The sequence below is a fragment of the Onychostruthus taczanowskii genome, unplaced genomic scaffold (assembly GCF_017590055.1).
Source record: "Onychostruthus taczanowskii isolate IOZ18803 unplaced genomic scaffold, ASM1759005v1 scaffold6, whole genome shotgun sequence".
In the NCBI taxonomy this organism is placed as follows: Eukaryota; Metazoa; Chordata; class Aves; order Passeriformes; family Passeridae; genus Onychostruthus; species Onychostruthus taczanowskii.
In genome coordinates, this window is record NW_024503679.1 from 3,805,195 (window position 1) to 3,823,205 (window position 18,011).

General features: G+C 39.0%; 1 protein-coding gene across 5 annotated transcripts in view; it reads right to left on the reverse strand.

The window, feature by feature from the left end:
- Window positions 1–14,561: 14,561 nt before the first annotated feature.
- Window positions 14,562–18,011, reverse strand: part of TJP1 (tight junction protein 1) — a 69,496-nt gene continuing 66,046 nt past the window's right edge. For all 5 annotated transcript variants that reach the window (XM_041418292.1, XM_041418290.1, XM_041418294.1 and 2 more), the window contains one exon: window positions 14,562–16,127. In XM_041418292.1, the coding sequence (XP_041274226.1) occupies window positions 16,033–16,127 (95 nt within the window). In that variant the 3' untranslated portion in view covers window positions 14,562–16,032. The remainder of the gene's footprint in view (window positions 16,128–18,011) is intronic.

The window sequence follows — 18,011 nt, forward strand, 5'->3', positions numbered from 1 at the left end:
TCTCTGAGTATTTCAGGCCCCTGGGTAGGAGTTGATGTTGTACTCTGGAACTGAATAATTCAGAAGGGAATCCCTTAGGAGAACAGCTGTTAGGTAAACACTTCAGGAAAAACCAAGTTTAGTAAAGGCCTTTAAATTATATTTTTCTTTTCCCACTGAAAGCCTAATTATCTCTTAGTAGCTCAGAAGATTTTGTTTCAACCTAACAACCACTTAATGCTCCCTGTTCTCCTCACATTACTGCCTGAACAGTTTCTGAGTAGTATCACATAGTCTCTAATCATTACAAGGGTGAAATGTTCCTGGGGTTGGAAAAGTAACTCTATAAGCTTCAAAAATTGAGAAACAATGGGGGGAAATGGCTATTCTCCTTGTGTTTCTTCCCCTGATGAATTCTTACAGCCATTCAGACAGAGTTCTGAAGGCTACAGGTACTCCTCAATCCTTTTTCTTTAGTGATGTTCTGCATTACCAGTGGAGGAGGTTGGCACCCAATGGAAAGTCATCCCTTGGATGCACACAGGACTTGCAGGTACTGTCAGTAAAGTTCATCCCCAGGCATTCATTTTGCTGCTCTGGGTCACCACACTTGGTGTCCTCAGAAAATTGTGTCTAATGTGCTTCCTGTCAGGAGAGGCTGTGGCTACACTCCAATTTTAGGGTGGTTGTTTTTTAAGAAAAGCATTACTGTAAGTGTTCTGCTGCTATTAAAGATAAGGAACATTTTTACTTTAAATGTAGAGATAGAACCTGATAAAATAACATAACTGTTCACATAAGGTAGGACTGAAATAAAACCATTCTGGCATATAAATATTAAATAACGTTTCCAATATGATCTGTGCAACTGAAGGACAATTACAGCTCCTCACTCGCTCTCCCAGATAAAGCTACTGGAACAATATATCATTTTAAATGAGATTTTATAGCATTCTGTAATTTCTTCTTACCTCTGTATATTACAAGCTATTTTGCTTTCTGTTGTGTGTGTATTCAAACCCATTTTTTATATTTATATTTTCAGTTGATTGCTGGTAAGTATAGAATTAAATATGTAGCCTAGACTACTGTGAAAATTGCTCATAAGCCTCAGATGTTATCCTGGAGGAAAGTAAACTCTAAATTAAACTAAAATCTACACTAGAGTCACACTTTTGGGGAGACAAAAGTCATCCAAAAGATACCTACTCTGTGTAATTCAGAATTTGGGTAAATTCCAAGTCTTCCCTTTGGTTATCAGGCTGCAAAGGAAAGGATGTCTGTCAGGGTACTCTCAAAGAACCTACCACAGTATTTTTTCTTCACAAACCCATTAAAATTGCTTCTTTGATCAAACACTCAGGAAACATTCTAATTTCAAGTACTAGAGAACTGTGACTTAACACGTTGTGCACTCTTTTTAAGAACTACTTCACCTTGCCCACTTCCTCTTGCAATTTTCCTCTATGAAAATATTCTAATCTCTTTCTTTCTTCTCTGCCTCCTATCAGCTCAATGATAAATAGAGTTAATAGGCCCTGCAAATCACAAATAGACAGGTGGTGCAGTGATGGACTTGCCATTAGCTGCATTAGCACAATGTGTTTTGGGAATTTCAAGAAGGTATAAGCACATTGAGCTATTACAGGCTATTTCAATAAATCACAGAGCATTTTAATTAAGTCCCTTTTAATAGCAATATTAAAGATACAGATAAGAAGTGTCATTAGTACAAACAGCTTTGATATATTAAACAACCTGGTTTTTTTATTATTTTCTATCCCATAAAAATAACATTCTATAATTCAACTTGATTCTTTGATTCACAATGTAAAATGCTGTGGTTGGTAGCCTTTACATTACTGGGCTCGTGGCCTGACAGCTTCCATTCCCTCACCTGCTGTGATTCTTTTTCCAAATCTCAGGACATTACAACCAGTGAGGAACAATGGTAATTAGCACAGCACAGGCAGCACTAGAGGCATCAGATGTTTCTGTGAAAGAGGAAATGCTGTAACTGAAGAGAAAAGCTTTGAAGGAATGAGGATAATTTTGCTTTACCAAAATAGGGGTATAGAAGAAGATAAAGTGAAAATTCAGATTAATTATTATTGGCCAACAATGAGTATATTACCTCCTCAATATTTCTTTCAAATTTTTAATTTTTACTATGAGGATAGTCAAACACTGGAGCAGGTTCTCTGAAGTGGTGATCTCCGTTCCATAACAGGACACAGACTGGTCATTATTTTAATTATTTAGGGCAAGACTACAAGAGACCAAGAAAAAACAGTGGTGAAAGATTTGAGCTGTTGTATGGAGTGGGAAGAATTATGAGGAAGAATCCAGAGCACATCTACAGCCCTCACCTCAGAACACACAAAACAGGAAGGAAGCTGTCTCTGTACCACAGCCTGAAATCATGGCACTGGGAGCTGCCATCCAAGGAGCTGACATGGGTGGTGCTGGGAGCTTGAAAATAAGCCTGGGTATTTAAACGCTGGAATTAAAAACACCCACAAATGTACAATACTCCATTCAAAACAACCAACAAATGAATGATTCCCCCATACAGAATGGGACTGTGTAGGGTAAAAAACAGTTAATAGAGTGGACCAAAGCCATATATATTGGAATGACTCTCAACTTGCCCATTTCCTGGGTTTTGAGAAGACCCTGATACTAGTGAAAGGTGGAAGATGAGCAAACTTAACACCATAATAAAGCTTTGGGCTACTAAAGCTTTTGCCACTAACCAAAACACAGAACAAACCAGTATTTTTAATATCCTAGGAACTGATTTTATTATGGCACCCAGTAAGTTACCCCTCTTTAATGTGAGCTGTTTCTAACTGTATTTAGTCTGTTAGTAGGAAGCAGCTTGCTTACAGAGTACACTGCCTGGTGAAGACAACATAGACAAAAGCTTACCCAGCTGCATAAGGTATTTGAACAAATCCTCTCGGCCAGCATCAGAGAGCAATCTCATTTCAGTAGAGCACAGCCACTCCAGTCCTCCTCAACCCAAGTTCAGCGCCTCTTATGAGCTCCATTTCACAGATGGGAAGGTTTCCAACAGAGCAGTCTCCTGATCATCCCCACATGAAAGGGTATACTCAAAGATACTCTAATGAAGGCCTTGAAACCAAATTGGTCACTACCACAAAGTGCAGGAGGTTTGCTGGCCTTTGTTCCTGAGCTCTGTTTCCCTACATGCCCTTCACAAACAGCAGTTATTAGACACAGCAGGTCAATGGGCTCTACACAGGCTATTGGACATTGGGGTTCCTTGACAGACAGTTGAAACAATTTCCTGTTTATAATTTTGACATTTGGTAATGAAGTAATTATCCTTTTGAGAGTCAACTGCTGAAATTCCTACATATATTAAATGCCACATAAAAACCACCATTAGTCTCTCCCAGAAGTTGCTATCTTCAGATTTGGGTGTGTTCATGACTCTCTGTGGAAGGGCAGATTCACTAACAGGGGAAGATTCAGAAAAAAAAAAGTTGTTTGAAACCATTTTGAAGCAATGCTTAAAACAAATAATAAACAGAAGTGCTTCACTCATAGCTGATATCTGCCAAAGTCATTTATATCTCGTTTTCCCCTCCTGTGGTGTGTTACAGCAAGCTGAAGTTCTAAGCATGATTTGCTGTTTCCCACAGCATTCCTGTGAGTAGCCAGAGCAGCAGGGACAGACGTGCTGGGAGGTGGGGCTGTGTGTGCCAGGCACAAGTCAGAGCAACACGAGTCCTCCAACAACTGCATGGATTATTAAGCAATAGCTTATTTGCAACCATCCATCATTCCTCTCCTAAGCAATCTCCACCCAGGCATAACAACTTGATTACACAGCTCACACCATATGTGCCCATAACACAACATTTCAGAGCTGCTTAACTCACACAAGCAATGTATGATAATACTTTTATCCACGTCAGTCTGGCATTTTATGGTCTGTTGCCTTCATTGTCCTTGTCTTTTGAGTAAGTGTGGCTCATCTGTGGTATTCCCAAAAAAGTCTGTAGTTTTAAAATTGCTGAAAATTTCACCAACTGCAATGTCAAATTAAGAGCAGATTTTAACAAGCTGAAGTAGAAGCTAGACAAGTAAAAAGTTGCTACATTCAGGCAATACAGCTATTGTTTCCCACCTGTTCCTAATGTATATTCCAGGTCCACAGTAGGCTTTGGTGTGATTTTGAGTGAAGTAAAGCCAGTTACTGCTATAGGTTTTGGACACCTGTTAGAAACCTGAGGCTGGAAATGGTAGAAGAGAAGCATGGTTTTTAGGGTTTTTTTTTTTTTTTTTTGCTTGTCTAGCTGATAACTATTTTCACTTATTATGTTGATGTTACTATTATTTCTAGTCCCTTACTATAATCACTTCTGATAGCATCCCAATGTCTATATTATGTTCATAACAAGACCCTCCTGTGACCAACTAGGAAAAAACCCCAAGCCTGATTTTCCTTTCTTTTACTGAAAACCATGACTCCTTAGAGTACATCATGTGAATTTTACACCACTCAACACCAGTATGTACACAAAGGCTGGATCAGCAGTATGTGCACAGACATTTCAAACTGCTGGCTGCAGCTTTTCTCTGCTTCAATGGAGGATCACATTAACAATTATTAGACAGACACAGTGGGCAGCCTATTACATGTTAGGAAGGATCTGCCACTTAAATGGAGTGATGGCTACAAACACACATCTACAGCATTTATTAGCTCTAAGCTGCCATCCCAAGTGCTGGGGAACAGTTGAAATGAAAACACAAGTCACTTCCTCAATCAGAATGAAAACTAGCAGAATGAAAACTATTTCTTAAATCCAATTTCAGTCATCACTTGAAGCTGAACAGTCCACAGTTGTGATCCCACAAAAACAGAGAGGTAAATTAAATCTTAACTGTGTACAAGTGGGAAAAGTTTCTGGTCTGTGTATAAATAGGTTGCTTCAGCAGCCAACAGCTGGCCTGGCAGCTTTTGCACTGTGAGCAAAGTGCAAATTAACGTCCCTGACAGGGACAGTTCATAAATAAAGCAATATTCTAGAAACTAAAATAATTTTTGTCATGTGCTGAATCTTAGAAGTACTACAGCAAAACACTCTAATGTCTGAATTCTCTAACCTTTTCCTGCTGAATTATAGAACATGGGCTGTAAATATTTAACTGAGACAAAGGAGGCTCTAGATTGTAGTAAGAATAAAGCATTACCTCCTCCATTAGCCTCATTCTATTTTCAAAGGCGTTCCAAGGTTCTTTGGGTGGCAAGAACAGATTTTATTGACAAACATGAAACCTTCCTGGGAATGTTCAGTGAGAAACTATTCAGGTGAGGAAAGAACAATGGAACACAGAGAACAGAGCTGTAGCTTGAACCTCCAAGTCACACAGACCAGAGCAGCTGAAGTTACAGCGAGGACCTGCATGACCCAGGGTGTTCTGTTTGTGCCTACCCCCCAGCCTAGGATGTGTCACAGTGCCCTTGCTGCTTGCAGGCACCAAATCAGTGATTTCCAAGGCAAACAGAGACAGCTACAGCACTGTCCAACTGAAAACAACTGACTAGGCAGCAAGGCTACTACTGCTGCAAAAACCAGATCACTTCTAGTATTGGATGCTTTGAATGCTTCTTGACATTGGGCACCAAGTACAGTGAGTTAATTTACCTTCTAAATATGGCAAATACTGTGTAAATAAGCAAAGCTCTACAGCATTAGTGTCTGCAGAGTGAAAATTTCAAAGTATTACATGATAAGATCACATAATAGGATAAAAGCACTAGCAGCTACATCCCTACAACACTGTGGCAACTTTGAAGCCATTTCATTCAGGAAGCCTCACTGAACACAATTCAGATAGATTAAAGTAGAGCTATGGACAGCTACAAGTACATTTTGTTCAATTAACAGCAAAAATATGTAAACCACACATAGGAATTTGAGCTAGAACTGTTATGCTTATTTGCTTCCAATCTTCCATAAACAGTATGACAGCACAGCAGAGAAGCAGTAACAGCAACTGAGCAATTTTCTTAAACAATTTTTAAACCACACTGCTTAGAGGGTCTTTATGAAATATGACATTTCTGTCACCACTTCTTTTGCACACAATCAGATGCTCCATAAATTAGCAGGTCAGAGCAGTTCACAGATTAGAACTCACCTAGACTCTTAAAAATGAGAGTACAGCTTCTCTGGGGTTGGCACCAAAGTTATGCTATCTGGTCAGAAGAGTCTTTGGATGGTTAAGGGTGGAAGGAATATGCAGAGGCCATCCTGTCCAGCCCTCACTGTTCAAGCAGGGTTACCTAGAGCCAGGTGGCTTTTGAATAACTCCAAGGACGGAGAGTCCGTGACCTCCAGGGGCAACCTCATAGCAAATAAGTGGTTGGTGATGTTCAGAAGGAACCCTCTGGGCTCCATTCTGTGCCCACTGTGTCTCTAGTTGTGCTCAGGACCCACTGAAAAGAGCCCAGCTCCACCTTCTTTGCACCCTTCCTTGTGGTAGTTGGTTTCTGCACATATTAAAAATAAAATAACCCCCAAGCCTTCTCTCCTACAGGCTAACTGCTCCAGCTTTCTCAGCCCTTACTCATGTAGAGCTGCCCCACCCCTGCACCATCTCTGTAGCTCTTGGCTCCACTCACTCCAACATACCCACAGCTCTCCTGGACTGAGGAGCCAGGAGTGAACAGAGACCTCCAGGCTGAGCCAAGGGGAAGGGTCCCTTCCCCTCCTCCTGGAGCAGCTGGCATGAGCTGTTTGCCTCATGCAGCCCAGGAGAGCACTGCAGGTGCCTTTGCTGCAAGGGCACACTGCAGAATGGGAGCTGCATCTCAGTGAATCCAGTGCCAAGACCTTCACAAGGTGCTCTGATGTGAAGGCAACACACAGCAGAGCAGGGAGGTTTCCACAGCCCCCAGTACAGCACTGAAGAGAGAAGAGACACAAAGCATTTCACAAGGCCATGTACCCACAGTGCAACCTTTTCTTACTACAGCAGTTTGGCTTCTGTTAGTGCTGAGGAAAACAACATTTCTACATCAGAATCACAATGTGCACGAGGAAAAAAAAAATTAAGATGCTGAATAAAGGTATGTATTGCAACTCCTATTACTGGGACTGAAAATTAACCTGGTTTCACTTCTACATTTAACTCCACTAGCTCTGCATTGAGCTACACTGCAGCTGAGCAGCACTACTGCTCAAGAGTTATGGCTGAACAAGATACAGTTTTGATCCATCTCTTTTCAATTGGCTTTTCCTTTCCCAAATACCCTGAGGATATTCCTGGAAGCATATTTGAACTGACATTGAAGAAGAAAACCCTGAGCAGCTACTACATGTGAGACCTGGACTGTTGCGGAGGTTTGGAGGTAACTTTGTTGCTGAATTATTTTCTTCTCCTTAATTACCTTTAGTTACACATTAAGTGATTCACCTAAGAAAACACATCCACAAATTAAAAGTTTTACTATGAAGAGTCACTTTGTATTTAAGTTCATTATTTATCAAGACACACAGAATGAATGAAATTACTTACACCACCTCTTTTTTGGGTCTCTCTCCTTACTCACTGGTCCCAAAATGGCTGTTCTTAATGCAAAATAAACATCCAAACAAAACTACCTAGCAAATGCCATGCATGTAAACACAGGGGTATAACATTCTGGAATTCTGCACATGCCATAAGCAAATACTATTCTCCACAGTTAATAGTATTCTACATGGTTATATTTATCCTTACATAACTCTGCACCAGAACCCCAGCATCCCTTCCCATGTATTTTTAGAACTTAACATTCGCTAAGAATAAAATGATGCACAGATGGATCCCTGGATTTCATTGCCTCACTAAACCCTTAAAATATCTGTTCATATTCAAGACCAGAAACATTTCTGGAACATCAAATTTTTTGCTTAACAGAAAGAAATTTCTTACTCAGCTGTGATTGCTGTAAGAAATGTCTGATCTCACCACTCAAAATTGGTACATTTTGACAGAAAACTAGAAATAAGTAAATCTTTGATCTTCTTGGATTAAATTTTAACATTTCATGCATTTTTTTTGCAAAGTCTATGAAGTTACATGAAGGTATTCATAGACTATTTGGCATTTAACTTCTATTTTGTTAATAGAAAAATTATCATCTATACTCCAAATAACTAATTTCTCATGACAATTAAGAAAGCAAGGAATTAAAAGGGGCTTACTAATGAGTCATCCATTTAGAGTGAAAGGAAGGCCTTGAAAAATTTCATTTTCTTAACTCCATATACATAATTACCCAACAGTCTAAACATGAATTTTGTTATATATTCCCATGACACAAAGGTCATCTCCTTCTGAAAAAAAAAGGTTTGGAAAAAAACTCAAGACCTAGAAAATTAATTTTAGAATTTGATCCAGATTACACTATCCAGACTGTTATACAGACATTGCACTGCTATAAAAAAACATTTTGAGATAGTAAAAAATACCCTAGCAGTAGTTTACATAGACTGTTCTTTAGGAAATTACTCTGTACTACACTGAATTCTTTCCTAAGGCTTGTCTGAAATTTGGTTTGAAAGAGATAACAGTTTATGCAAAGAGAACATGAAAAATGAATTAAGTGCAGACTAAAAAAAGTCTATAAAAGTCCATAATCTTTTGCTGGGTATATTACATCAGAACATCCTTCTGGCATTTCCCCTTCAGTTTATTAGTTCACAGTCCTGGAAAAACGACAAAGGCAGAAAATACTGTGCTGTAGCAAAGTGAGATGGCCCAGACACAGCTGGCCACAGTGGGTTTGAGGCTCCTGTTGCACTGTCTCTTTGCTTTCACAGCTCTCTAAATAAGAACATCTGTTTTGTAACTACAAAAGAGCCTTCAAGCAACCACTGTTTTCTGAACGCGGCAGCAAGCCTCAAAAAAAATTAAGCCAACCTGTTTTGCAGAAGGAACATGACCAAGAACTATTTCTGCAAGTCCTTTGCACTGGAGGGAACGTGGCCATCCTTCAGCTGTGTGAGCGGCTCTGGCTCCCTATTGCCACACCACTGAAGGCACGCGAGGCTTTCTGATGGCTCAGTTAATACTCTGAACATCTTCCCCTTGGCTACCTGCTGTAAGAACGTGCCCCTTGTTTACGAGCTGGCAGCAGTTTTAAATGGCAGCTGAGCCATCCGAGGCTCTGCACTGATGTCACTTTCCCTGTGACAGAAGCAGTTCCGTGGCCGGGCAGGCACAGCTGCCGCAGCCCCGGGCACGCCGAGCTCCGCGCCGGAGCTGCTGCTGTTCCTTGGGCACGACTCCCCCCCAGTGGCTGTTGTTCTCACTCGCATGTGAGATCAAAGCTGCCGCAGCTCCTCGGCCTGCGGAAAAAACCCAGCAGCACTTGCCAGGATTAAGGCTGATAAATCAAAAGGAGGGGTAAGAGGTTGGCAGAATTGAAGTGTGATTTTGTATTAGCCAATCTGCGTTATGGATACACTGCACAGGAGCTCTGATGGAGCTCTCGTTGTGCAGAAGCCTGCACAAAGGGAATCCAACACAAATTGCTGATCTGAATTACTCCTTTTTAATTGAAGTGTTTTCAATTATATATTCTTTTTCTTTCACGGTATGAGAAAGCAAACTTCTTATTTTAAGAAGTGCTTTTTTGTTCACAAACAGGTGATGATCTTTGTTTTTCCTGTTTGCCAAGAGTAGTCAAATTACATACACTGTTTTATTATAGTGTGATTAACAACCCTCAAGACCATATGGTAAAATTATTCCAAATTGCTATGAAAATCAAGTAAAAGTTCAAAGTGTACCAAGTTCTGTGGCAGATAGGCATTCTGACCACCCCAGAATGTCCAATGGAGCCTATGGCAGGTGAACAAGACTGAGATACACAAGCACACCCCCTCTGTTACCTGCAGAGCTCAGACTTTGCAGCAGTGATAGGTGTGTATGTGTATATACATCAAACCAGACTGAAGAGATCCACTGGAATAGTTTTCCAGTTATCACTTATTAATATTCAGACACATTTTCTGTTTTCAAGGGTTTTTAGAATGGTTCTTAGACAGTTTCTACCACTGTAAAACTACTTGTCCATGATAAAACAATACCTTTTTCTCTTAAAATAAAAGAATTGAAGCACCAATGCACACAACAAGGACTTGCAAACCTCCATCTCCATTTCTGTCACATTTTGGCCTGAACTCCATGCAGATATTTTTGCATGACATTATGGTGTATTTTCTGTACATGGATTGATCACTAGAAAGCCTCAGCTAGGTGGCTATCTTTTAATATCAAATTATTTTTGATATTAAAAAAAAGCAAGGATCACATCTAGAAATTAAGAGTGACACTTAATTCCCCCAGAATTAAGTGCTTTGAAATCCACACACACAGAGTAGTTCAAAGCATGCTGGCCTCACAGCTCACTACCTCCCATGCTACACTTTAGAGAGCTACTGCCTACAGACCAGAGGAGCAAGGTCACCAGCAAACTTCTAACCATCCTATCAAAAGAAAGGAGAAACAGAAAATACGTTGAAAGTTATGGGTATGTCAGAACAGTGTTTGCTATTCATTTAAACAAAATGTTTACACCTCTGTGAACAGACTCTGTGCTTGCTCATCACCTACTCTCACACTACAGAACGGGAAATTCTGAGGTCCTTGCCCCCAGAGCAATGCCAGCCTCCCTCACCTTCACTGGGGGGATAGACACTTCTGCATTCTACAGGCAAATTCATCAGAAAACACATCCTCAAGGAACTTTTGCTAGTGTTTTTTGGGGTTGGGGTGCTGTTAAATAGAACACTGAAGCAGCAGCAGCTTTATGGGCTCTCAGGAAACTCTTCGTGCCCAGCGATAGTTCTCAGCATTTGTGAAAAACTGCTCTCTCCTCTTACTGGCATAGTTTAAAACTGGGCAGCTGTTACTATCACAGGCCAAGACTCCATACCATTTATGCCTATTAAATAAGGGAAAGTTAATATATGGAAATGATATTCAAATGCCACCAGAACAGAAAAGTCTCCAGCCTCTTGAAACCAAAGCAACCCCACAGGCTTCTATAAAAGCAAGTCCCACATATGGATGAGGGACTGAGGGACGAGTAAGCTTCATTTCAGTGAGACTGACACAGCTGCATAGACACTACTGCAATAGCTTATGTCTGAATTGCCTTTTCAAAACTGCTGAGAACCATGAAGATGTCAATTATAAAGAAAAAATGAAAGTCTGTATATGGAATGTATTTGAAAGATATGCAAGCCCACTCTCATTGCTGCTGCATTTTCAGCAGACGTATGAAGGGCTATAAAAACCTTCAGTGTGTTGCTGACAGAAATTTTAAAAGTGGTGCCAATACTGGCAGCACCAGTGGGACTGCCACTGCTGGTCAGGGAAAGGGCTGCAACTCTTCCTTCTGCCACAGGCTCTGTCTGTTCTACAGGGGCAGCAGGTTATTGTTTATGTAGCTCATTTCACAGCATTATTTCCTATACAGTAAGGTTTGCATCTGCATAAATCTTGTGCCTTTGCACAGCTTTTAGACAAGACAAGCTGAAAAAAATTAGCACAAATCTTAATTTTAAGCAACTATTTCCTGAGCAGTAAGCTGATTTCCCCAATGTACTGCTTTCCTAACATGTTACTTCAGTTAATAAATATGTAAACTTCTGTATCACCAATGTAGTTAATTCTATCTTACCTTTTTATTTCACAATGTGAAATACTTGGTCATTAATTCAGGAAGTACAGAAGTATAATTAGGAGGGAAATGACTGCTGTCAGTTTCACTGTTACACCACCTACACTGGAAGTTCTCTATCAGGCTCTGTATTATGAATGATCCTTCTAGCAAAGACACTTCTCATCATCTTCTTTCTACAAGGAATAATTTTCAATGTCAGGTTTCACTCTGGCAAAATAATCTAAATCTTTGGCAAGGCTTTTAAATGTATGTTATTTAGTATCACTATTAGTATGCAAAGACATAAAAGAACTATCAGACTAAATGCCTAATCTCATTTTCCTTAAGTTGTACAGCCTGTTCCTTTTAGATCTTCCCCCAAATTCCAAGCCCCAAAGCTGAAATAGATGTAGGCCACAATTTTTCTGAGAAAATATTGCTTATTTTTAATATAATTTAGAAACGAATACCTTAACCCAAGTGTTTTCAGCCAGCACTTACCTTAACAGGCTGTCATTTATTTTCACAGCCTATCTACTGTGCTCATCAACTTTTGTACAAAACAGACAAGTGGTGCAGAACACTATAAAGACAATGTAATACTAGGGGTATTTATTCTCAGATCCTTGCTTACAAGATCACAAGGCACAGTTTGCAGATTTTTTACCCAATCATTTGATACTGCCAATGCATGCAGCCAGGAGCCAGAGAAGTCCATAAATATCCAGACCATCACAGCACTCAGCAAGGCTTCTACAAATGCCTTCCTCAAGAGACTTAGACACTAAGAACACATTTTTCAGATATGCTTACCAGCATCTAATCTCCAAAGCTGCATGGATTTAATTTCCATCACATATTCCAGGTTTCACTGCAGCAGAGAATCTTCAACCACACCTTACCATTGCTGAATTTCTTCACCTAACCCAGGGTGGTAGGAATGAATTACTTTTACTGTAACTGTTTACGTATGTATCACTAAATATGTATTGCTACTTTTCTTGAAAAAATAAAAATAATAATAATAAATTCTTTTAACAAAAAGAAAAATATTTTTAACAAAAAAAATTCTCTGGGAATCACAGAGAAACAGCCGTTCTGTATCCCATGTCTGTTTCCAACAATGAAGGCCCTTGTTAAAAAGGAACACAAGACTTGAGATTTACATCTTTAACTCTTCTGTACAATTTGCAGGGCCAGAGTTGACCAGGACATCACTGAGACAAATAGGAAGAATTCAGAAGAATTCAGAGATGCAGTTTTTGAACTTCACATTAAACAGTAAGTGGAAACAATATTAAAATGTTACAGGTGAACTTACCTCCTGCAGAGCCTAGACTATATAAAATATATAAGGAATGCAACCAGTTGCAAGGATAAAGATTTCAAAACCACGACTACTTTAAAATAAATGTAGTATTTTAGTCTAGTTATTCTCACTAGCCATATCAAAATAATGGGATTTAACAAGAAAGAAGGAATGCACATGGCTCACATTAGGGACTTCGACAAACCTTCCTACAGGCAGAACGCAAAAGAATTTCTCAAACAGGCTGCTTTGCAGTATAGAATTGCCACATTTTTGAACAGCATCAGTTAGACTTTGACAAACCTTCCTACAGGCAGAAAGCAAAAGAATTTCTCCAACAGGCTGCTTTGCAGTATAGAATTGCCACATTTTTGAACAGCATCAGTTTCTCATCTCACTTATGAAACAACAACAGAGCAAAAGCTGTTTTTGTTGGTTTTTTTTTTCATTTTGACAAAAAGGCATAACCCTACGCTCTTTAAAAACAGAAGAGCAAAAAGATCTCATCTGGATCACTACAGTAAAACCATCACAGGACAGTTACACCCGTTTCTCATCTCACTTATGAAACAAAAACAGAGCAAAAGCTGTTTTGGTTTTTTGTGGTTTTTTTTTTTTTTTTTTTTTCCATTTTGACAGAAAGGCATAACCCTACGCTCTTTAAAAACAGAAGAGCAAAAAGATCTCATCTGGATCACTACAGTAAAACCATCACAGGACAGTTACACCCCACAGCAGGCTGGACTCAGGATGCCCAGGACACAAAGTAACACCACGTCCATGCAGTGTGATGCCAGGGTGCCTCAAGTGTGACTGACTGACTCCTCCTGTGGTCCTGGTTTTGGCTGGGAGAGACCTGATTTTCTCCCTAGTAGGTGGTACTGTGCTGTGTTTTGAACTCCATTACATCACCACTGATAACACGGATGTTTTTGTTTTGTTAAGTGGTGCTTACCCTACGCCAAGAACTTTCCAGTGTCTCATGCTCTGCTAGTGAGTGAAATAAGCCATGAGGAGGGATAGGAACAAGAGTGAAGTGAATCTTCTCAGCTAAGTCACGCCTGAGAAACAAAACTCACTTGTAAGTAGAAGTACAGAAAGGAAACATCAGGGTTATGCACGGTCTGACAGCATTTAAAAAAAATCTTTTAGATCTTATTTTTCCTGATAGAATGATACTAGTTAGCCATGGAATACTCCAAACAGGTAATGGGATTCTGTAGGAATAACTTTAAAATAGCAGAGCTATACTAGGTGCAAATAGTGCTAAAACACTACCAAGGTTTTTGGAAGAGTGGGTGTCACAGGTAAATTAGCCCAACGCAAAGAGCCAAGAGAGAAATCTACCCCTCCTAGCTGTATTGAGTAATCCCAATGGATCCACACTGGAGTTCATCATTTCAGAAGCCCTGCTGCAGACAGCTCCAACTGACTCCACAAAGGAGTTCTACTACACATATGAACATATGACAGAATCCAGTTGTCTACTTACACAGAAAAAAATAAAATCAGAATTGTGTTAGGTACACATAAATGCATTTCAGAAATAATAAGGTACTACAATCATCTTTATTATTTTAAAAACGGTTTTATTCTGTATATTTAGAAACGTGTAATTTTAATAACTGCAGAGAAAAAAAAAATCAGCCACACCTGAATAGCTAATAACTCATTAACAGAATGCAGTGGTATATTATCTAAACAGTAGTAGTGCCATTGTGCCGTAATAAATTGTCTATTAGTAAAAAAATACATTTCAGGGCACATAGTACAGCATCCTTATGACAAATTACAGTAGGGATACTTTTCAAGAATTTAATCAAAGTAGAGAATTCCGAGTTATATTCTTTAAATGCAGCACTTTAAAAGGTAACAACTTTGTGCATTTTTAAAAAATGTCCTCGTTCGTATATTGTAGAAATGCTGCTTTATTGCTGCAGATGTCAAAGTTCAAGGCTCAAAAGGTATGAGAATACAAAGATATCCTTAAGAAACTTCGTTTGTTTTTATATATATTTATATATATAAAAAGGTAAAGCTTATAAAAGTTAATTTACAAACCAAAAACAAAAGTGGTATGCACGCATTATATACAAGCGGTCTATAACATCTATAAATTTTCAAATGCATAGCAGAAAACATACCATCATTTTCTTCTGGTTCTCTTCTGGCTGATGAACACAAACAACGCTCGTTCTCTAAACCAAACTCACAATTTTTTGTTGTTGTTCCCCCCCACCCCAGTCTCTCATGATATAATATCTAAGTAAGCACAAAAGCCATACAAACTTAATACAGAAAACTATGAGAGCTAAGACTATTAAAAACATGAGGGTAAGGCATCCCTGCTGGTTAATAGGTCTGTAATAATGTGGTTAATTTACAAATCCACAGAGGCATCTGAACCATAGTCATCCCACATGCTTTTCCCCCTCCCCCTTGTTCTCAGGACAATGTTTCCATATACAGCAAGATGTGTTTGCATGACCTCTCAGCAGAGGAAAACATCTAAACTGTGCTACCCCAAGCTGACTGCCATTTCGTTGGACATGTACACCAAAAGTCATTTAAAAACCAGAGACCAAAAGGTAGTCTTGTGAGTTAAAAACACACAGTTGCAAAAATGCAGGCCAAAATCTGTGGTATTGACACTGAGTATGAAACAAATTTAGTTCCTCTGTGTTTAGTTTCATTGGTACTTTCAGATAACAACAAAATACTAGTAGTGTCCTTTTACAAAGAAAAAAAAAAAGAAACAACAAAAAAGAAACAAAAAACCCAACACAAAAGAGCAACCAAACCAAAGCATACAGAACCTGCAAAACCCCCACCTTGTTCCCCCTGTACACTCCCTGCTTGTGGCATGTATTGTGACCATGGTTCAAAGAGTGTACTTGCTAATTCATTGTTAGTTAAAGCAAGATGCTTAAACACTAAGATCCATTATCACTTATAGAACAGTTAATACTTGATAGAGTGGTTCAGTTTATATGTAAGGTCCATCTCAGTTTCATATTATTTACTCAGTCAGCTAACTTAATATTTAGAAGTGGTCAATTAGGACTGAGACACAGTTTGCTCCAACAAGATAGTTTGGATCCCCGGGAAGAGACTTGTTCTGCCAGGTTTTGGGGTCACCTGTGGGAGGAAAACACAATGCTGGTGTTTAGTATCTGCTGTCACACAGTGTACATCTTGAAACAACCAAGCTTTTGGACAGGAGCTTTTAAGTTCTGAAGCAACACCTCTTTTGGTTTTTCTTTTTTTTTTTTTTTCCTTTGTTCCTGTTTTTTTTTGATGGTTTAAAAACCCTGCAGTTTGCATGTTATTAATTAAAAAAATCCCTTCATTTTCATATAACAAAAGATAAGGTCAGATATTCAAAACAGATGCTGTGGCATTCAGGAACTGGTAAATATCACTCATGCTACTCTACAGCACCAACATAGTGCTTTCCACTTGAGGCTGATTAACAGTGAATCAGGTGTTCACTGGCTCCTTCCTAAACTGCCACTGAGAAAAAAAAAAAAAAAGAAAAAAAAAAGAAATTTTAGAAGCTAATGTGGGTAAGATGCATTTGAAGTGTCTTGAAACAGTTCTGAGCACAGATGAGGCAAATCAGAAGTCATGTTGTAACTAAGCACTATGACACATTGGTAGTTTTATTTTCTGTGACGAAAATAATTGTAGACAGGATTGTAGTAATTTTGCAGCTACATCCAGTATATGTGTTTAAAAGCCTGAAATACTAAAAGTATTCCAGTTCACTGGTACATCAAAATCTTTACAACAGAGCTTATCTACTCATGATCAAAGGTTCTGGGTAAGAATCTGCTACAGCAGGTCATCAGCTGCCATCTCACCAGACCAAAGGTTACATTCCCTCTGCACAGTCAATTGTCTCTTAAGTGGAGACAGTATTCTTCATTTACCCACCTACAATCACTACCAAGTGTTGCCACTACACAAAAGGTGTGATCACCCCACTATGGTAGCAAGTGAAAAATGCACTGAAGTTCTCTTAAGCCTTTCAGATAAATAACATTAAATAGCTTGGCCAAATAAATCTGCTTTGAGGAGAAATGTGTAACAAGCTAAAGAACCCAGACACACACCTGAGCAAACACCTCAGACCTCAGTATTAAGTGAGAATGATACAAATTCCACGTAACTTTCTTGAACTCATGAAAACAAAATGAAGTACACAATGCACTGAGTGATGGCAACATCTAACGTAGTGACAAGAATAGAAGTGGCCGGTGTATAGTCAGAGAACACAAACAAATTTACTGCAACCAGCTGAGACTGCTTATTTCAGTCAAAAACCTCAATAATGCTGGAGAATTTTTCCTTTTATAGATTCAGGAAATTCCATTCAAAACTCATTGACCAAATGTATTAAAAAGGCAGAAGAGGACTGTAAGACGGTCGGGTCCTAGTCTTGCACATGAGGCAGGCAGACTTGTTTCCAACCCTTCCTTCTAAATACATAGTAAGGATACATAGCTACTGAGGATGTTTTTCCATACAACTGCTTTGAAAAGGAAAATAAAAGAGATCACTCAGTATTTTTTGTGTTCTAATCAATGTGGCCATAAAAGGCAAATTTTTTTCCCAGTCAGCTTTAATACCAGAATCAGTTAAGCTTTTGCAGGGGTTTAACAGTAAAATACCAATGTATGAGGCTTAAATGTGGCAGAAAGGATGTTAGTAAGTGCAAATGAATGTCACTTTTAGGACAGAACATGGATACATTGAGAAAAGATGAGGTAGAGCAGACGACTGAAGAGAGAAAAACCCCAGAATTGTATAAATTGTTATAATAAAGCCACCCCAAGAATCAGAGTCCCATAACCAACTAATTTAGAAAGAGAGAAAACAATTATTTATTTAAGACACAGTATGGTCTACTTACATATCATAAGACAGAATTGCCTAATTTTTAAGTTTGTCTCAAAAGAGCAATGTTATGATATACATCCCATTTCAGATTAACAGAATGTGGTGTTATATTTACAGTAC